The sequence below is a fragment of the Prinia subflava genome, chromosome 3 (genome assembly GCF_021018805.1).
Source record: "Prinia subflava isolate CZ2003 ecotype Zambia chromosome 3, Cam_Psub_1.2, whole genome shotgun sequence".
NCBI classification, from domain to species: domain Eukaryota; kingdom Metazoa; phylum Chordata; class Aves; order Passeriformes; family Cisticolidae; genus Prinia; species Prinia subflava.
In genome coordinates, this window is record NC_086249.1 from 43,664,096 (window position 1) to 43,685,769 (window position 21,674).

The 21,674-nt window shown below is 36.5% G+C and overlaps 1 protein-coding gene across 4 annotated transcripts in view; it reads left to right on the forward strand.

The window, feature by feature from the left end:
* The window catches only part of INTS6 (integrator complex subunit 6), a 37,257-nt gene that overhangs the window by 8,667 nt on the left and 6,916 nt on the right, over positions 1-21,674 (forward strand). For all 4 annotated transcript variants that reach the window (XM_063392040.1, XM_063392042.1, XM_063392041.1 and 1 more), the window contains 8 exons: positions 8,347-8,436; positions 15,360-15,543; positions 16,484-16,609; positions 17,479-17,633; positions 18,780-18,932; positions 19,065-19,197; positions 19,680-19,774; positions 20,170-20,280. In XM_063392040.1, the coding sequence (XP_063248110.1) occupies positions 8,347-8,436; positions 15,360-15,543; positions 16,484-16,609; positions 17,479-17,633; positions 18,780-18,932; positions 19,065-19,197; positions 19,680-19,774; positions 20,170-20,280 (1,047 nt within the window). The remainder of the gene's footprint in view (positions 1-8,346; positions 8,437-15,359; positions 15,544-16,483; positions 16,610-17,478; positions 17,634-18,779; positions 18,933-19,064; positions 19,198-19,679; positions 19,775-20,169; positions 20,281-21,674) is intronic.

The following is a 21,674-nucleotide window of genomic DNA, read 5'->3' on the forward strand; positions in this document are numbered from 1 at the left end:
TTTTTAACTGTCAGATAATTGTGAAGGATTGAAGGACTGAATTGTTTTTGAAACTTACCAAGGACCTCATCTAAATTGGAACACTTACAAGTTAATCAAGAAATTATCACTTACATAATGTGATATATAAAACTCAATTAAATCTGTTCTTAAAGGAAAGAAACAGGACAAACCTATATACTAACCTGTGATTTTTGAAACTTTGTGACTTACTAATGTTGGAACCTCTCTGATTTAGGCACATGAAGGGATGAAAGTAGCTTGCAGTTTTAAGTTTGATGTCTTAGTAAATCTATGTATTCATCATTCCTTTATTGTTCAACAGGAATAGAGTCTTAAACTGCTTCCTTAACATGCCTTCTGTTGTCATATGTGTATTATTCAATACGGAGGTTTTGTATTCCAAAATGATCTGTTCTTGCATTGAAACTCATTTTCAGGCTGCTCTGAGTTGCCTTGTTTTCTTGCTGTTAGTTTTGGTTTTGTTCTTGGCACAAACTTTTTGAGAGAGTTCCAAAATGACTGAAGTTGTGCAATTAAATAGTCTTTAAGTAGTTCATTCAGTGCCAGACTTGGAAACTCCAAATGTGTAAAATTATGAGCATCTATAAAATGATACTAAGCACAGTGAATTTTCTTATGGCATGTTTCAGGATGGATGTGCAATGAACTCATTGCCTATAGAATACAAAATTGCAAGCTTTAGCAAAGCAAGTAGCTGATATGCTTAGATATACGTCTGTGACTTTGTTTTTGAAAATGGGTTTGATATCTCTTGTGCAATTCAGATAGCTGTTCTGTCTCTAGCATTTCTAATTATAGAAGTGATATCTGACTGATCTTAGATGTTTGCTGGACAGCTTTGACTGGACATGGCTAGCTTAAGGTGACATGTTTGGGGGTGCAGTAGTCAATTGAAGTCATAACTGGCTATTTTAAAAAAGATTTTTGGAGATACTGCTTAGGATACTAAGGAGCAAATGACTGCTTTCATCCCATTTATTTTCCTCAATACCTTAAATTTCCTTTTCTTAAATGGAACTTAAGTAGCCTGTGTTATGGACATAATGGTTCTTTCAAGATTTCTGCCTTAGTTCTGTAACTGATGTGCTGAGGCATTTGATCTCTGGCTCAGCTTTAGGAGAAGTCTGATGTTACAATTGGGTTCTGCTTTGAAAGCTTTTTGCTAACTGATTTTTCTCCAAATTTCTTTTTATTTAAGTCTGAACTTAATTTGTTCCCTGTTGCCTGAAACGCAGAAAGCTTCATACCACCAAACAGTGGCCTGTTCAAACACTGTGTGTTCAAATATTTCATCTAATGCTAATCTGTAGTGCCGGTAAGGCACGAAGCTGAAACCAGGTAACTGCCTGTCATCCTACATAGGTATTCCAATTAAGAAACTGTGGCTAGCCCATGTCTTGGGCATTGTAGTACCTCTTAGGTATTTGCTAATGTAGTTAACTAAAGAATTGTCTAGAGTGTAGAAAATTTATTTGCCTACAATAACGTTGCTATAGTCTATGGGGGAGGACAGCTGAATTAAGAATTTTGTGATCTTACCTCATGGAGGAAAGAGATTTTTTGGTAGCCATCCTTACTGTAAAATCGTTGCAATTTTGTTGACTTTGAGTGAGTGCAGGAGAAATCATTACTGCTTGAAAAGCATTTTGAATTTTTTTGGGGGAGAGAAGGAGATGATGTATTAATGGAACCATGGGTTCAGACCTTGATAAATTCTAGTGGGTCTTCTTAAAACTCTGTTTTTAAGGTCTCCAAAGGACAGAATAATTTGAGATAAAATACTCTGAGGGGAGAGGGGGGAGGTTAGCTTCAAAAGCAAAGGGAGTGTGTCTGTAATACAGTGAAATGTTTGTGGCTAAGCCTTCCAAAGATGGAGAGTCTGCGGCAAAAAAAGGAGGATGTGATGATAGTATGTGCTTCCATGGTGTCCAGAAACCACGAACCAACTGTTGAATAAAACATACATTAAGAAGTTAGAGTTCAGTGGTGGATTACTTCTTAATTGTACTTATACAAGAACATTTAGGGGTTTTAGATACATAGTTTTAGAAAGGAGGTGCTAACCTGTTGATGTGTGTTTTGAGGTAGTATGTCAACAGAGCATGCCTCAGGTTTTATTACTCAAATCACTTCATATGAGGATAGATTTTATTAACTTGTGCCCCCTCTGCTGGCTGGTGTTCCAATTACAAAGTCAAATACAAGTTTACGTAGGTGAGGTACTCTCTGATAGGTTATTTTGGCCAAATACCTGTTTATAAATGTCACTTTTATGCAGCTTAAACTATGGCAAAACCTGTGGGAGTTGTAATTTGGAAGAATCCCTAGTGGTGTTGAGAGTTGGTGTTTTCATAGTACAGTTACTGTCTTGGGCTCAGTCAAGACTCCTTAAGCATTTGTCAAACCTTATTCTTTCTCTCATCCCTTAGCTGAAGAGGTGTGATCTTTTTACTCACCTTGGGTGTATATATTGTTATATGTACAGAGGAACTAGATCTTTGTAGGTCTTGGGACCACACTTTGGATCTTCTAAAACCTGCTACTATCACCTGCTTTTCCTTTTTTGGAAAAAGGAAAACCTTTTTCTATTTTTTTTTTGTTTTCCCCTTTGAATTTTGAGCTCTCTTCTTTTGGTTGTAGTGAGGTGATCTCTCAAATTATCTTTAGCAGATGATGAGTTTTCCTCTGTTCTTTCTGAAACGTATCTGTTGGTGAGGTAGTATTCCCAACTGCCTAGCATGAAGGAAAGGCAGAGCACAACTCCTCCCATCTTGGGTACTGCAGGGAGAGCTAAAAGATTTCAGTATTATGACAGAGGATGCTTGTCCATACTGTGTGTGTGGACTGGCTCTAATAGTAGGAATCATCCTACTGTCCTCCGCCCTTTCAGAAAAGCACTGGGCATTTTTTCTTGGAGATAGTGCAATTTCTGGAACGGGGCTTTTCATTAGGTTGTTTCATGAGATTTCTCTTTGTGACTGGTGTTGATGCCTTTGTCATTTGTCATTAATCAGGCATCAAGGGAGATTTCTGGTTTGTATTAAAACTTATTTTATGGCTTGAAATATTAATGTATTTTGAAACAGTTACCCTGTGTAAGACTCAAACTGGTTGGTGTAGCTCTCATTGAACTTTCTTCTGTGACTTCTGAAAGTGATCTTGAAATACATCTGCTGTACAAATATCAGATCTTCTACTAAGACAGAACTGCTACTACTGCAAAACTGTATTATATAGTGAATAATCAACAGCATCAAGGGAACATATTGAAATCTTTATGGAGAGCAGGACAGATGAGTTAGCACTTTTCTTTGTGTGTAAAGTCCATCTTGAGATCTTAAGCCTGTACAAAATTTGTATGTTCTTCAGCTCTTACACATTGAGGCTGAAAGCACAGAAGTTTCTCTGACACTGAGGTGCTTCCACTTCAAGGACTCAATTTCAGTTCTAAAACAGACATAGTAAATAAATACAATTGCAAAGTTATTTTTATCATGCAGGTTCAGTCACTTAGATAACACTAAGTGATGCAATTTAGAGACGCTGTATTTTTCAGTCAGCCACAGAATTATGGTGCTCTTGTGGCATATCCTGTGAGAAGTCAGATTTATCAAAGCAAATGTTGTAGTAGAGTTGGATTGCCCTTTTTGCACTCCCCCACCCCCAGCATATTCTTCCTTGTGTTCTGATCAAAGTTTCACAGTGTGTTTGTGCTAAATATTAATTAGGTGATAGAGTAGTTTCATCTGGGAAAACTTCCATTTAAAGACATTTTACTTCTTATCAAGTAGTAGGAAAGAATTTACTGATCTACCAAAGTTGAAAGCATATTCTTTCCCTAGTACTGTATATGCATGGTTATGGTGTGTGTTTACATATGTTGGAAAATCTTTAATAGCAAAATAATTTTTGTAGAGTTTAATTGCCAGGTATAAAATGATGAAAATACTGTTGTGATGCCAGTGTATTCAGCTGTGTTTATGACTTGGGAAACAATTGTGTGAAAGCATAAAATACAATTGGTTCTATAGGACTTGCCAACTACATTGATTAATTCTATGGGGATAGTGGAAAATAGCCAAAGCTGCTGAAAATGTGAGTGGGACAAGTAAGAAGTTGAACAAGATGCTGCAGTTCTTATGCAACTGATGATCAGAGCATTTGCTAAATACCTCTGTGTACTTGGCTGATAGTGTTCTGCCTTGAGCAATGAAGGGGAAAGTCTCAATAAATGTTGGTGTCTTAGACATTTCATGAATGTGCTAAAGCGTAACTGAAGTTTCTAAGAAACAAAATGTGAAAACCATGATGGATTTGGGCCATCTGTTTTAGTTTGAAATTCAAGTTCAGTGTTTTGATATTTTTTAAGCTGTTTATCAGTTTAAAAATAGCTTTAAAGCTAATAATTTTTGTCATTCTGACTTGTGGATTTCATTTTAAGGTATTGTTTTTGAACAGTGGTTGCTTACACATTCTTACGAGCATTTGTGAGAGTCTTGACCTTCTAAATTATAAAAAACCCAAGACTGAATTCAAAAATTGATATTGCAATTTTGTATTTCCTGATCAGATGTCTAAATTTACTGAGAGTTGGGGCTGATACTTCTGAAAATGACAAGGCTGAGATAATATAATGGGAGATAGGTGTGCAATACAGCTTGCAGTGTTCTGTGATTTACCAAAATGAAAGTGCACCTTTTAGACATTTGTTATGATCTCAAAATGCCTTTTTTCCCATTCCTAGTGATATGTTCTATTAAAAAATACGCACTGAAGTTCAGTTAATGTCTATTTTGAGCTTCCAACCTTTCTTGGACATGAAGTTTCTCTACTACTAAAAACTCATTTTTGTAGTAGTTGCTTGTTGTGTCATTTTTAGTCTCTGATTTGGTGTGTTTTGGTCACATTTCTACCTCATCTATTTCTTCAGTTTTCCAACACTTCTGACTCTGAAATTAATATTTAAATGTGTGCTTTAAGATAGCAATAGTCTTTAATGTATCTTCTCTTCCTGCATGTATAATATTGTATACTTGCATATGTAAAGGCCACAATAGTTCTTGAACTGCATTACCTGTACACTTGGAAGAAGGAAAAAAATCATGTGTGTTTTAATTAGTCATGCTGAAATTTGATGCTGAGCTTATTTGCCAGTGGGAGCGAATTCCTAGTTTTGAGAGTCTTAACCAGGCAATAGTGTGTCTTGGTAATTTGATGCACTCCTGACTTGATGTGGGGCTCCCTCCGAGAGCATCACACAAGCTGGGATGGCATGGGATGCCTCTTACTGTGACCCCTTGTGAGTGGTGTGGAGCTCAGTGGTGCTCTGTATTTGTGTGTTACCTGAGCACAGAACTGCTTCAGCTGGAGGCCAAGGGAAAGGCAACCAATGCAGCTGAGATTCTTTGTGTGTTGGAGCAGTCGTGAAGCTGTCAAACTGTTCAAATGGAAGTGTTGTGTAATACAAGTTAGTTTTAAGGCTTTGAATCTCTCGCTTGTTCCTTTTTAGCCAAGCAAACTTCGCCTGATACTGACTCTGAGTTTTAAGTAACTTTGTTTCCAAAAGAGGTCTCTGGGGTTTTTTGTTGTCTTGGTGCACGTCTTTCCTTGAAAACGCAGATTGTAGGAGAATAAAAAAATCCTCCTGGTACCTTGTTATAGGGTGGTCAGCCATTAAAACTGTAGGTGCTTCTTCCTTTTTTCACCACTGCTACAAACTTTCAGAAGGAAGACCAGTGTGTTGAAAAGGATTTGCTTCTGAAATAAATAAAACCTCATGCTGGTTAGCTGGTTATCAGTAAGTTTTAAGTCTTATTATTTATGCCCTGTTCTCCTGAGATGCTTTCCCCAGTGCATTGCAGCATACCTGTAAGCTGCGAAAGAGCTGGTGGTAGTGTACACTGCCACTCACTGCTGCTCTGCATGTCCAAAATAATTGGGCTGGACTGAATTAGTTATCTGTGCATTTACAGTCAATGGTGTTACTATGTATTTTGAAGAATGATATTTCCAAGATGTGTAAATGCTAAGTGGTTTTCTTTAAAGTGTATTTCTAGGGGAAGAGAAATAGAAAGTAATTTGATTACTGCAGAATCAGATTAATTAGATAAAAATAAAGTTCTCTACCAATTGTTGACAAAAGTGCTGCAGCTTAGTTGGAAGAATTGGTAAGTTTTCTAGAGTTTAACTTTATGATGTCTGACAGTTGAGAGCTTACATAAGTAAGAGGAGGTTTTGTTAGAGGAATACTTGAATTAATACTGGTTTTGAATGATTTCGTATAACTAAGGTGAGGAGCAGGGTCAGAAGAGTCGGTAGTCTTTAAAAATTAATGACATGGAAATTTTTAGTCAAAAATATATTTCAGTAATAGGCATTTTTACTGAAATTCTTCAATGATACATTTTAATTATCTTTCTGAAAACAAGTTGATTCTTAGTATGTTAGTGACTGACCTTTGTAAGTGTGAAATGCTTGTGAAATCATAAAGAGTAGACTGAGAATGAGGACATTTGTCTCTCAGTCATGGTTTGTATGGATCTCAAGTGTAGCAACTCTTGTTTCCTTCCTTTATAATTTCTTAATCATTCTAAGACCAAACTGTTTAAGGCTTGAACTTTAGATGGGAAAAAATTAAGACAAAGATAGTTAAGGAATAAAAAAAGTTTTTAAAGATGATAAGGATATCCAGATAAAAGGTGTTGCCAGAGATGAAAATTTTAGTACTCGTATTTGAAATTGCACCAGAATATTAACTTAGCATTGGTTATGACATTCTAAACCTGCTCTTTTTGTCAGTTGTCAATTCATTTTTACAATAATTTAATAGCAATAGAGTTCAAGTATTTTTATGTCCAGTATTTATGAGAAAAATATCTAGTTACAAACCCTGCTTTCTGTATTTTTTCAGTGCGATGTAATTAGCTTCCAGCTGATTTTTGTGGTTGTGGTAAACTATTAGCTGGCAGAAAAACATACTGTAACTGTTAAGAATTAAATAAAACTAAATGTTCTTAGGAAATTATTTTAATTAAAATTGAGTGTTTTGAGAGTCCTTAAATTCGTCTGGGTAATTGTTTAATTATGAAGTACCTTGGCTTTCATGGGAGAGATTGATCTTTGTTTTAATTTGATTTTTGCTTATTTTTTATAGTATTAGTATGCAATTTGAAAAGAAATCTTAAATCTTTTTTTTCATTCAGGTTTATAAAAATATTGACCACTATCAATGGGGTGGTGCCATGGTAGTTAAACTGGATACCCTTAACCAAATGTATTTCAGACTGTTAAATAATAGTTCTGTTTGAAGTATAAAATCAGTAGATAATCTTTTATATTTAGTGGGTTCTAAAAATGGATTTAAAAGTTCTTTTAAGACCTGTTAGTTCTCTCTCCATATTTTTAGCTAATTCTTAAGCATTCATGAGATAGTTTGCCTTTATAAGCAGAACTAGGCTGCGGGTTTAGTTACGTTTTTTTCCTTTCCTGAGGGAGAAAAACAAGGCCTTGAGATTAGCAAGAGAAGAACAGGACCTACTAAACAAAATCTTGTAGTGACTTTTATTCAGTCTGTTCTTAACCCTAGGTAGAGTGAAATGTGTTACCTAAGCTTGGAGTTGCCATGTCTGTGGAATACTTTGTAATTCTTTTTCAGAAGGCATAGAAAGCTCCTGAGTACTGGCAGTAGATGAAGGAATACTGATAACTGACCTCAAGTTTTTGCTACAGCTAGGCTAGGGGGTCCTAGAATATCTTGTCTTGTATATGTTTCTGTCTTAAATGATACATATAGAAAGCTTATCTGTTTTTTCAAGTATTTGTTTCAGAAGTAGATTTTGTGTGCATGTTGAACCACTTTGATCAGAATGGAACGGGTGCTATTTATATCAGTCTTAATACATAGAGTATTAGTTCTTAACCCAGGGGTCAGGTTCACCAGATACTATGCAAATACTTTACTTGGACACACAGTGATTAAATCACACAAAATTTGCCCTGGAATAGGGGGAATTGGAAGTAACTTTTGAGGAGATGGTTGTCTCTAAACAACTGCTAGTTTGTCAACACACATTATTCTTGAAGTCCTGTGTTAACCATTTTTGCTGTGTCTGTATACATTCATTGAATATAAACATGCCAAGTGTCTAGCTTTCCATGGTCTGACTGTAAAAAGGCTCAGAAACCCATTGTGCTGTACTATGCAGTCCATGAGAATAAATACCTCAAGCTTTGTTTTTTTGTTAGTGGATATCAGTGGCTGTTTAATGACTGAACAGAGTTTGTTAAATCATTTTAAGTAAAACTGTTCCTTTTTTCCCTTAGGGACGAAACCCTTTTTTTCTGGAGCCAGCCATAATTATAACAGTAACTGATGGAAGTAAATTAACTACTACCAGTGGGATACAGGAAGAGGTAAGATCTAACCTCTGGTTACAGTGATGTGTACTAAATGTTGTTTAAACATTGATGCTGTTTATAGTAGCAGCGTAAGTGGCTTCTCAGAAGAATGCTCATTAATAGTTTAAACTTGCTTGTGTCCTGATTGTAATTTCAAGTAATTTTATGCAATTACTACAAAAAACCCAAATAAACTAATTTTCCTTACTTCATGTAACAAAAACCTGTGGTACAATTGTTGGTCTTTTGAGTGGAATAAGTTTGCTCTTTCTATCTAGGGAGTTCATGGCTTTTCAAATGTTAGCAGAAGAAATTGATTTTTATAAAGCATGTGTCTTAAATTGGTCTTGATATAAGTTCTTTTTGTAGAGACCCAAGTTAATGTAGTGATTTCCCAAAGGATGTGGCCACTAGGGAGTATGTGAAACATGTGCTACTCTCACACTGAGTTCTTAAAAAGATTGTAATCAAATCAGTAGTCTTTATAATTCAAGATAAGAACTGGAGAAATATATTCCAAGTTCAATCTGTAGAGCAGTTTAAAATTGAGATCCTAATATACTGGAGTACCCACTGAGACATCTGGCAGACTCAGAGGTATAGCAAATGCTGAGCTTTTTAACCTACTGGCCATTTGAATTCTTTCCTTAAAAAGATGGAAGTGGTCACAAGGGCTAGGATTGGTCTGGCCAGCCCACTGCCCATTCCATGCAGTAGTAAAAAAGAAAGAAACAAACAAAAACAACAAACAAACAAACAAAAAAAGCCCAACCAAAATGAATTACAGCAAATTCCTAATCTCATTCCCTTTTCAGGGAAAAGTTTAATATCCAAAGGTCCATTTTAATACTTAAGAGGAGAATTCAGACTTTTGTCTGTGCTGCACCACATCTGACTGTACAGATTAACTTTTATTACTTTATTGTTCTTTAGTTACACAGATTTCTCCCAATAATGTATTATATTGCATTCTTACAGCACTTACAGAATTTATCTGCATGAACAGTGATATTTGGGTGGTTTTTGTAGTATGTATGACTTGAAGAGAATTAACTCCATGGTAACAAGTAGGTTATCTGTATGAAATCTCATTTCTGTTATAGTTTTTTTTACCTGGGAAGCTATTTTGAGATTGTGATTGTGTGCAATCCAAAATACTGAGTACAATAGAGTAGTGTGACACTTTTAGAGTCTTCTACAACATACAGTGCTGTTAGCAGCAGAATGTTTTGGGTCATCTCTTAGCTGTGTAAGTCCTTCCTTGAAGAGAAGAATCTGTTGTCAGATGACTTGTAAAATCTGGCACTGACTGGAGTGAGGAACACCAAGGTGCTCAGAGGATGTAGCTAATTACCTCTGGGTAGAGGATGAGAACTGGGTTTGTTCAGTCTTCAGAAGAGAGAACTGGGGAGTGCTTTACCACCCTTTGCAAGAGCTGAATGAGACAGAGAGCTTGTCTTTTCCTGGAGGTACCCAGCTGAGATGAAGCAACAGCTGCAAGTTGTCCTATGGGAAATTCTGACTGGAATCAAGAAAATCTTTGCTGTGTGGGTGATCAGACACTGAATGTGTTGTCCAGTGGTTGTGGAGGTGGTAAAAGCTGCATTGGACAAGACCCTGAGCAGTCAAAAGCCTCTGGACTGTGTTAACTGTGATTTCTAGTGTATGCAGTGGTATGATTCTATGTTACATTTCCTTTCATCTTTCTTACTCAAAATGATTTAGGTAAGAAAACTGCATTAGTAGTTAAGCTCTTTCTCTTACAACAAGAATCAGGACTTTTATAGCCAGCCAGGTGTTTGGTTTTTTTTGTTGTTGTTCCTTTTCCTTTTAATGTGGGTACAACTTCTTCATCTTAGTCTTCACAAGAAGACGTTTTCCTAGAGTCAGGCAACCATTTGGTCATACATTCACATCTTTGAACTGTTGTAGCTTAGATTGGGAAAAAGTATTATTTAATGACTGCATGAATCTACTAAATTTAGACTTTGCTCATGAGCTGTGCTGACTGTTAAATTTGTGTGCTACAATCAGAGTTTGTGTCGTGATCATGTCAAATCTGGCCTAATATTAAAATTTTGTGATTATTAAATTACATTCTAGAAATGCAAAATTTGTTCTAATAATAGTGAATTAATGTGGGGGTTTTTTGTTACAAATAAGCCAATGTAAAGTGTTCAATTCCTCCAGAAGGCCAAGTGACCGCTGTTCTTCCTGCAAGACAAAACGCAAGTTTGAATGCTTTTCTGTATGTATGTGCTGGGTATTTGTTTCATACCCAGCAAAGGATATGATTCTTTCCTTTTTTTGCCATAAGTGTACTGGTAGGAACATTCTTAACACTATCAAAGAGAAGAGGAACAAAGCATCGAAGGGTGCTGGTGTCTTTCAGGGATGATCTTTTGCTGTTGTCAGTGTGTGTCCTAGCCATCAGAATTTTTCTTAGTCTACCTTGGGCATCCTTTTCAGTTGCCTCTCAAGTTGAACATGCAGAAATGAGCTAGAATTAGTACAGGAACACCACCCTGGAGATACGGAAGTTCGTTGTTCCCCTTTGGTTCTCTAACAAAGCTTTTTCAGTCACTTTCAAATGTCTGTTTGTTCTTTGGGTTTGACTTTGGGGAGGCTTTTCAGAGTTGGTGTTGGAAGTGATCATATCCCACTGGTTATGGCAACAATGTTTTTACTTCTTAGCATCACTGAGGCAGTGTATTTTTAGTTCTTTTAAGATACATGTATAAGAGAACCAACAATGTTGGGCTTTGTTGTTTTGTTGGGCTTTTTTTGGAAAGTCTTGGAAGCCAGCATGGAACCTGGAGGCAAGTTTTCTCAAAGCTTTGTCATTCAGATGAACATTTGCATTCTTACCAATGAAATCAGTTTATCACTATGGGAACACTGCCATTTGCCTTAGTGTGAAGCTGTCAAGCTTAAACCCTGTTTCAGAGCTCTTACTGAGTTCTTCAGATGTCCTGTTCCTTTGTGGATTTTAAAATGGATGTTGCAGATAGAGCCTTACCCTTCAGTGAGTGTTGCTTTGCCTCTCATGGGTGTGGTTACTCAGACTGAAAACAGAAATTATATTGTCTAGGCAGTTTTCTCCACCTGTACAAGTCAGTAACACTTTCAATTCTGTCCCTTCTGGCACTGCTTTTTAATGCATCAGTGCCAATGCACTGACAAGTGCCAGCATCAGTTCTATGTTCTGCATGGCTTGTTGATCAGACTCCTCCTGGACTCACTAGTTCCAGTCAGAACTTGAGGAAGGGATGGGCTCATATTATTGACAAACCATCATTAATTAGTTGGTCTCATTTTATGGATTCCTTATGGAGTGGCTTTTGCTTCTGGCCTGATCTCCCAAATTCAGTCTTAGTCCTTTCTTCATTTTTCATTAAGCAAATGTTTAAATGCTTGAAAGGATTTCTTATTTCCCTTCATATTATGAAGTAACATACTTTCCAGTTTTACAGCTGCTGAGCTATGTTCCCTTGTTCCTCCCTCTACATACCCTCTAAGTAGCATTGAACTTGTCTGGAAGACTGAAATGGAGTTATTAGTATATTGATACAGTCTGATAAATGATTATACAAGCAAAAAAGTAGGAGCAATGCTGCTTGGTTTCTGTATGTTGCCATTCTTCTGATCTTCCAGTTATGAGAGACTTTAACAGGAGCAATCTGTGATTTTGTGAGTCTTCATGCCACAGCTGTTTGGCATTGTCACGTTGATCCTTCCCAGAGCTGATCACCTTGCATTGCACTTGTAACAACTGTGATGAGTGTCACAGCAAGGTTTGCTGGTTCTACTTACTGTCAAGAATAATCAGGAACTTTAAATGCTCCATTACATTTTTTACCATAGTTCCTCCATTTAAAACTTTTGATTTCTAAACAAATTCTGCAAGAAATATCTGGCAAATATCATTAAATATATGTTCCCATTCTTTCTCATCCTTATTATTCCTCTTAGAAGCAGTTTTTGAGTTCACAGCAGTTGACACTGAGCTCCAGAGCTCTTGATGTGTGAATTCTTGATGTGTAACTATCAGCTCATTGAGTACTTGCTGATAGCTAATGCTGGTTTTGGAGTGGCCACGTATATCGTGACACTGACATGGTGTGTCAGTTGACCTTGATGTCTTTGGGATCTTCTTATCTCCCATGGAAGAATAATTTGTGTCTTTCTGTGTGTTATAACTGCATAGGATTGGATGGAAAAAGGTGGGAAAATGTAATATTGTTGATAGCTGTAAGTAGAGTTTCTCATTCTGCAAGAGCTGATGTTCTCAGCTGGGCTTGAATGGTTACCTGTCCGTAGTCCTTTAAGGATGAAAGGCTGCATTTGCTTGGAGTGTGAGATGTCCTCTCCTTTTCTGGGGTACCAGAAGTGCATGCAAGGAAGGTTACTTGCCGATAGATTTTTGTTTTGTTTTTCTTGGTACAAAAGGAGAAGTTGACTGTAGGCATATTTTTTAGTGCCTGGTCTTCTAACACCCTTTTATGAGAATTGCCAAGGTGGAGCTGCCTGTTATTACTTGGGTACTGTAACTTCAGCTGTGCTATTGGTACCTCTTCTAATGGATGAGCCTGTGTGTGCAGCCATTGCCAGAAGATCATTACTGTCTTTCTCAGAATGCCCTGCCAGTGCAGAGTGTGCTAATGCTTATCTAGCTTTTTTCATCCTAAGATCTCTAGGATCCTCCTTTTTCTTTTTTTTTTCCCCCAGGATTTTAGACTGTGCTGCTTCTCATGATTGCATAAATGAAGGTAGAAATAAGGACTGAGAATAAACAAACCTGCTCACCAATAACCTTGTGCTGAAGAGATCTAGAACACTCTTATCTTCCACCCCCTCATAGTTCTGGAGTATTTTAGTTGTTTTAACGGCAGGAAGAGTGGCATAAGGCACACACTGATTGTGTAGTAGCATTTGGGAGTGGTAGGGCTTCTGTGTGCACCTACAAATGAGTGATAAGACACTTGGTTTCTAGTACTACCCTGGGAAGACACTTGTCTGTGTACAGTCACATGTTGAAGACCACAGCTAGTGAATAACCTCCCCTTAATTAGTTCAGTCTATCTTTCATACTGGTTGTTGAGAAAGAGGAAAATGTGTGCTTGCCTTCATATTAAAATATGTGTGGGGAAAGAAATGAAACTCAAGATGTAGAATTCTAGGCTCATCTTAGTTTCTGCTATGTATGCAGTTGCTATGGTAATACAATACCAGTTAAAAAAAGGTAACTGGAGGTGACAAGACCGAGTTACTAATATCTATGTATGAGGTGGTTTAAATCTATAACTTGGCCAGTATAAATGTTAAAGGATGTTAAATTAACTGGAATTAAATAGTAGGAAGGAAGGTGAGGACATTTGACTTGATGATGATTACTTTGCTTTTTGTCTTAAAGTCTGAAAACTTTCTGATAGTAATATGTGCATAATGCAATGGCCAGCTTCTGGCTGCTCTTTGGTTTTGGGGTTCACTCCATACAGCCAGCTGAGCCAATGAAATATTTTGTAGCTTGAGGGAGACTGAACTCAGGATACTGTTGGTGCAGGATCCAGTGGGATACTTTATATGTATAAATATACATAGTAAAAAATATGTATATATGCTGCTGGAAGGAAAACAATGCTGTTACATAGGTGTGTTTTGCAGATCAAATATACTCTTTGGAGATAGTATATCTTCAGTCAGATCTAAGTAGGAAAGCTTGAATGGCATTCCTTAATAGCCCCAAGTGAGGATGATGGAGTGCTTGCAATTCAGTCTTCCTGCAGTCAGGATTCCAGGCTGTTAACTAAGAATGTGGCTATTCTTTTAACTTCTTACAACTGAACTTCTTTCATTGTCAGGCAGTCTTTGTGTCTTTGTGTAGAAGGGAAAGACATTCCTGTCAAGCAGTTATAAACCAGCTGAGCTCTCTTTGACCACTTTTGTGTAAAACACGAAACATTCGGATAAAGTAGTTCTGTTCTTACATGTACTCTATGCTTGCATAAGCAAAAAGAAATTTTAGAGGAATCACCAGGTGTGCTGAAAAGTCTAAAATATTCTGATTCTTGCCCACATTTTATGAGTAGTTTTGTCATGTTCATAGCTTAGAGATTGTATCAATAAATTGATTGCTTTTCAAACATCAAGTTATTTTTCCCAGTATGAGATGCTGCAATTATGTAAATAGAAATAGCTGCAGTATCTGGTTTTGAAAATAAGGTTTTAGTGCTTTCAAGCTGTCTCTTCAAAACAAGTAAACAAAAAACCTTTCTTTAACAGCTTTCTGTAAATTCTCTAACCATTATGAACTAGAAATTAAGGCAATATATGAGTGCTTGTGTGGATTTGCATCAAGTTTTGGAACAGATTAATATTTTCTTGCTAGCATTGAGCTGAGGGTTGAGAATTGGAAATTTTTTTTTTAGCACTGCATAAGAGAAAATGAGGACGTGTTGAGTTTGCTTCAGCATGTGGGCTTAACCCCCTTGTATTTGGTGTGCTAATGGAACTGTTCACAGTACTTGAGTCATTGCTTTGGGGATTTTGTTCCCCTTTTGGTGCTGCAGTACCCCAGGTGAAATGAGAATTTTGCTTGTGCTGACAGTGGTATCATCAGCCAGGGATGCATCGAATTTTCTGAAACTTGCAATTACTCCTTGCAAATCTTTCTGTTCAGGGTTTCTGTAGTTGCATGTTTGGATAAGCTTTCTTTTTCCCACTAATCCGTGTGAAGTATCTGGACGCAAAAAGAGCATCTTCGATCTCCTGGATGCCTTGTGCTGTCCTTTAGAGGCTTGTCTCATTTTTGTTAACGAGGTGTTAAATGTGTGTGAAGAGAGAAGTGTGCTTATATAGAGTGAATTGTCATTGCTCTGTAAAGTGAATTTTTGTGTCTTTTAGAAGCTGTGTATTCACAGATTTACATTCCTTTCCAGCTCCATTTACCTCTCAATTCCCCTTTACCTGGAAGTGAGTTGACTAAGGAACCCTTTCGATGGGATCAGAGGTTATTTGCTTTAGTTCTTCGTTTGCCTGGTATTACAGCACCAGAATCAGAGCAGATGACAGGGGTACCTGTGGATGACTCTGCTATCACACCTATGTGTGAAGTCACAGGAGGTGAGTGCCCTTTTTTCCTTTGACAAGTCACTACCTTCCGAACTGTAAGTTAATTCACTTTAGTTCAATTCCATGTCATGGAATAAGGATTTCTAAGTTCTTGAAGTACTTATAAAAACTCTCAAGACTGATATAATGACACTAAAGACACTTATAGCATTAAAGCTATACAGACAGTTAAATGTAGCCTGTCTTGGAAGAGTGAATCTACTTTCTTCAGAAATCTTTTGTAAGAGAATTAACTTTTTTTCTACTACACCTTGGTATTGCAATAAGAAATTGTAATAATTGAGTTTGTTCTGACGTACAGAAGTTCCTGTCATACTCTGGTCTAAAAACGCCAAAGGGAAGGAAATGGGTTGTTTCATGTTTTTGCCTCCAGAGCATGCAGATTGCCTTTCAGAATGTATAATAATCCTGCAGAATTGATGCTTCTCTCTTTTACATCGTATTGTTAATCTTAGAAATCATATTCCAGATCAGATTTAGGCACTGAATTTATTACATTTCAAAAACATGGTGATTCTTCTCATGCATCAGAGTGGATGTGATAGAGAGGAAACAAAGAGATTTGAAAAGTATTCTGAAAGGATTTGATTCCACTGCCTTCAGACTGTAGGTAGGCTGTACTGGCAAATGCTTTGACTGAAATTTGTGGACAGTTTTAAGTGTTGTCTGTCACAAGGGGGAGCCCATTTTCCATGAATGCAACTAAGAATTTGAGTTAATCATTAAGCATCTAAAATACAAACATTTCCAATGAGGCACTTGTCACTAGACTGCCTTGCTGCTTAAACAAAGAGGGAGTGTTCAGGAGAAGTTTTAAATCAGTGATCCACACATAAATCAATGTGTGTGATGGTTGAACAGTTTTCAATGATCCAAGTTAAAATAAGGGCAGAAACACTGAAGAGCCTTAACCCTGACTGTTTCATTCCAGGTCGATCGTATTGTGTGTGTTCCCCAAGAATGCTGAATCAATGTCTTGAGTCATTGGTGCAAAAAGTGCAAAGTGGAGTGGTAATAAACTTTGAAAAAGCTGGACCAGATCCCTCACCAATTGATGGTACTTGAAATTTTTTACACTTTGGTATCAAATAGGAGGAATGTCTGTCATCGATGTAACTCAGTGAACTTAATATAGTGGTTGTCAAGTCAAAAGGGAAAGTACTGCAATTTAAAAGACTTAACTACAAAAAGGACCTACCTGTTAATTCTGAAGTGCTTTGTAGGGTCTCAAAATATTGGCTGTAGCTGCCAGACATCTCTGCATTTGGTCAAACAACTCAGGTAGTCTTAAATGCATTTGTTCATGTCAGGCATAGTTAAAGGGATTTATGGGTTTTAAGCAGTTTTCAACCAGCTAGAAATGTAAATATGTAAATGTAATATGGAAAGACCTGGGCTTATTCTTTTTTCTTCAGTGTAGTAAAGTGTCTGTGTTAAGAGTTAAAATAGCAAATACACCTGTGTGGCATTAATTTCTCATTCTAAATGGCTAAGCTGGGTCCCTCTTTGGATGTTACTAAGAAGTTTGTGAGATTTTTTTTTAAAATTTACTTCACCGCAGTAAAATTTCCAGCAGTATTAGTCATATATATCACTTCTTTAATGCTTGGATTTGAAGGTTATCTGTTAATGACAATGGAGGGAAAAGAAACATTTCTATGAAAGACTCCAGATAATTGCCTTTTTGGGCTTTCTCTTATCCTGTAAAGATTCAATGCTTATTCGGTTTTATTTTGTGTTTTTGTAGACATACTTACTGACAACTATCTGCTATGCTTAGAAATATTATTAACTGCAGGAAGGGCTTCCCTGGGAAGGTCGTTATGCTCTTATACTCGTCATAGGTCGTTAACTCTTTGTAGAAGTTACTTAATACTGTTCTTGAGTTTTAACACTATTTTGACTCAAAGCCTTTTTCTTCTGTAGATGGGCAGGTGGAGATATCCAGACCCTTTGGACCGCAACCTTGGCACAGCTGTCACAAACTTATCTATGTCAGACCAAACCCTAAAACAGGGGTTCCTATAGGTCATTGGCCTGTTCCTGAATCCTTTTGGCCAGATCAAAATTCTCCAACACTGGTATGTACTGAAGATAAATCAAAGGGTTTGTGCATGCAGGAATATTCCAGGATTTCCTATTCACAGATTTTTTTCCCCAAGTCTTGACATATTATCATATTGTAGCAAATGTGGAAGCAGTGTGCCCCAAGGAGTGACACATGCAAGCCTAATAATTCCTGATGAACAAATAACATGGGGTTTTCTTTTTAGTGACTTTGAAGTGTTAGGACACTGCCTGTAACAGATTTTTGACCCAGTAATATGCACATAAATGTTTGTTAGAACCCTGTTAAGTATCAAATGGTGGCACTTGGTAAAAGCCTATCGAATTCTCTTGCCTCATAGAGGCTATCAATAAAAGATAATATGATCTTGACAGTTTAAATCTCTGGTAGTTCTACTTTCATTCTAGCAAGTGAATATAATTTAATCTGCTGTTGCGCAGTGTAGTCGCACCTTCAATTTTTCCAAACTGAGAAAACCTTGGCTTTTAAATTAATTTATTAATTAAGAATTAATTTATTTGCTATTTTTCACAAAAGAATGTGTGCCACAGTCTTTTGGTCTGAGAACTAATTATTAGTATAGTATAATGCATTTTTGTGTTTCTGTTTATATTTCAAATATACATTCAAATATTAAAGTAGAAATCATGCGGTGTGTTATGGTTACCTATGTGACTTTTTAAAGTTTGTTTTTTTCTGTAGTCATGCTGCTCTTGATTTATAATTGTTTGAATTTCATAACTGTTAAATTTGCCAAGAAGGGAAAGCTACTGGCAAAGTTAGCAAATGCAGAAGTACAGCACCTGCTTCTGTAGGGAATGAAAATGGACATGTCCCAGAGTAGCACTGGTGATGTTTTTTGTCCCCACTAGGACTTACTCCCATTGGTAGAGCTTTTGGGTAAATGCAAGAAGTCTTAGTTGCATGTTGCTCTAGACTACCATGTGAAGTAATTGGCATTTATTTAGAAAACAAGATTCCTTCAGAATAAGACATTGCTGACATCATAAATTGCTTAGGACTCATTAGCAATAAATGAATCCTGTATTGAGCAGGTTCCTTAAATATGTATTTTCAAAGAAGCTGTATTACTTTAGTTGTCATAGCACAAATGCATTTTAATTGTGCAGTGTTATTAACAGTGGAATACTTTGTTTAGCCACCTCGCACATCTCATCCTGTGGTGAAATTTTCCTGTACTGACTGTGAACCGATGGTCATTGACAAACTGCCTTTTGATAAATATGAATTAGAACCTTCACCACTGACCCAGTTTATCCTGGAAAGAAAATCCCCTCAGACCTGCTGGCAGGCAAGTAGAATGCATGCTAAATTGAAGTTTATGGAATGCTATTTTTCATCTATCTTGCTTTATAATCAAAATAGGTGTAAAATTTCAGAACACAATACTTGGCATGTAAATTTGATCTGTGTTTCATTGCAGGTGTATGTGAGCAATAGTGCAAAATACAGTGAACTTGGTCATCCTTTTGGTTACTTGAAAGCTAGTACAGCGCTGAATTGTGTGAATTTATTTGTGATGCCTTACAATTACCCGGTCCTGCTTCCACTGTTAGGTAAATACCACTTCATACAAATTTTCTTGTGTGGTAGGAAATTTAAACGTTGATGTCATCTAAATAGGTTACTGCAATTAATGCCAGCCTTAGCACCTGGAGAAAGGTAGAGTCAGTAACTTGTTTCACTTGTCTCCAATTGTCTGGCCTTTGTGACTCAGTGTGTAAGATGATTTACTCAATCATCATTTTCAGATGTGTTTTGGTCTCACTTTCATTGCTTTAAGAGCTGTTTTTCTTAATCTGTTGTCTTGAAATGAATTGTTTGATAATTTATCAGGTTCCTTTTTTGACTGCAGGGTTAATCTTGTGTGTGTTTGGTTTAGTTGTATGTATGTTGACTTGTAGATACTAATTTGATCGTTGAGGAATTTGCATTTCTTCAAGTATTTCTTTTACTAGAATTTTCTTTTTTAGAAAAAGCTGCAATCCTATCTAGACATGCCTTTCATTTTGTTGCTTTGCTTTTTTATAACTGTTAGATGACTTGTTTAAAGTACACAAGGCAAAGCCTACGTTGAAATGGCGTCAGTCATTTGAAAGCTATTTGAAGACAATGCCTCCTTATTATCTTGGGGTAAGATGACTGTTAAAATTTCTGGTTCATAGTTGTCTTTCTGCTATGGGTGTTGTCTCTGTTTTAAGTAGAATATGTATTAATTTAAGAGAGAATAGTTAAACTTCTTACATAGTGATAGTGTTTTCACTGGAGTGCTGTGGAAAGCCTGAGACCTGAATGCTACAAAATTTTCTTAGTTTCATAATATACTGGGACTTGTATATAAATTATATTTGTTAGCTAATTCTGTGTAAATGAAACTATTTTAAAACAAGAAAAAATGCTGCCCTAAAAGTCTTTTTGTTGTTGTTCTTCTTGAACCTTCAGAACCTCAGGTTCTATTTGAAATGGGTACAGTTAGTTGAAGTATGTATAAAGTTAAATATGACCGTGCAATATATTCCATGTTTCAGCCTTTGAAGAAAGCTGTGAGAATGATGGGAGCACCAAACCTTATAGCTGACAATGTGGAATATGGACTTAGTTACAGTGTCATTTCATATCTCAAAAAGTTGAGTCAGCAGGTAATGTTGAAGCAAAAGAGCAGTAAAAACTTATTCTAATAGGAGGATAATATTAAAATATTCAAGTTCAGTGGCTTTGTAGGAAAAAGGAGCAGAAAGATCAAGTTAATGTTTTCCCATAAGCAATTAGCAAAATATTTTGGTTTTTTTTAATTGAAGGAAAATGTAATATTTAAATACAGACTTTATAAACTGAACTATATAGAGACAGATACAGAAGTACCAGTGAGTTATTTTTCTATTTAAGGAGCATTTTCATTTGTGCAGAGAGTAACATACTTTTATCCAAAAAAACCCATATTGTCTTTAAAGGTGTTTTAGTATTTTTTCAGGAAATACGGATTTGTGCTTGATGTATCAGAATCAAAATGTTCTTTCTTTGGCTTATGACATGAAGTGGAAAATGTTCAGTAAATAAGATAACTGACATAACTGGGAATATAAAATAACAATACAGATGTAGAAATGACAAGTGACCACTTGAGATTGCTGACTGTGTTCAGAATAGTGCCCTAGTCTTTGACTAGGCTCCTGCACCAGCTAAAGCATTTCTGCCCTGCTACCTCCACTTTTGAGCTGTGCATGTTAAGCTTTATGTTCAAAATTAAAAAAAGTAAACTTGAAACTTCAAGAAACAGTAGTGCCAAGTACTTGTAACTTAGCTAATGAGCTTTTACAGACCAGCTTTTTCGTAAAACATGAATATAAGTGATTATTTGAGGAAGATATTATCTTAAAGTCTAGAGCATATCCTGTTAAATCATAGTCATATTGCTCACTATTCTGTGAACTGGTTCAACCTAGACATCTTGGACTCCTCTAAGATGTAATGACATGCACTGCAAATTGTAGTTAAAATTTTTGTAACTTCTGAAAGGCCCTACCAGTCAAGACTCAGGATTCTCAATATATATTCAAATTTTTGAGTAGTCTATAAATTTATGTAGAATTGCAAAACCACGATTGGCAGTTGTGTTACTAAATTCCTTTTGGCTCTTTTCATTGTATTCTGTAAAAAAGCTGGCATTTATGAACACATTTAATTTTGGTATATATCTAACATAATATTGGGGGCTAGGCCTGTCTGGTTAACCAGCTGGTTATTTTCATATATTTCACATTTGTTAATGTTATGACTATTTGTATTGAGCTTTTAAAAAGTTGATACCATTGGGTGACTGACTGCAACTACAGTTGTGGGAGAATCAGTCTTGTGGGAGTTTGACTGTTCTCTACAGGAACAGCTGAACATTATACAAGTACAGATAGATCTGCAGAGAATTACTAGTCAAATTATGGCGTTTTATGAAAATAAAAGCATTGCATGCATATTGGTGCTTAGATACTGTAATGGGCAGCAGAGGAGAAATATGCAGAAGACCTAGGTAGAAAAC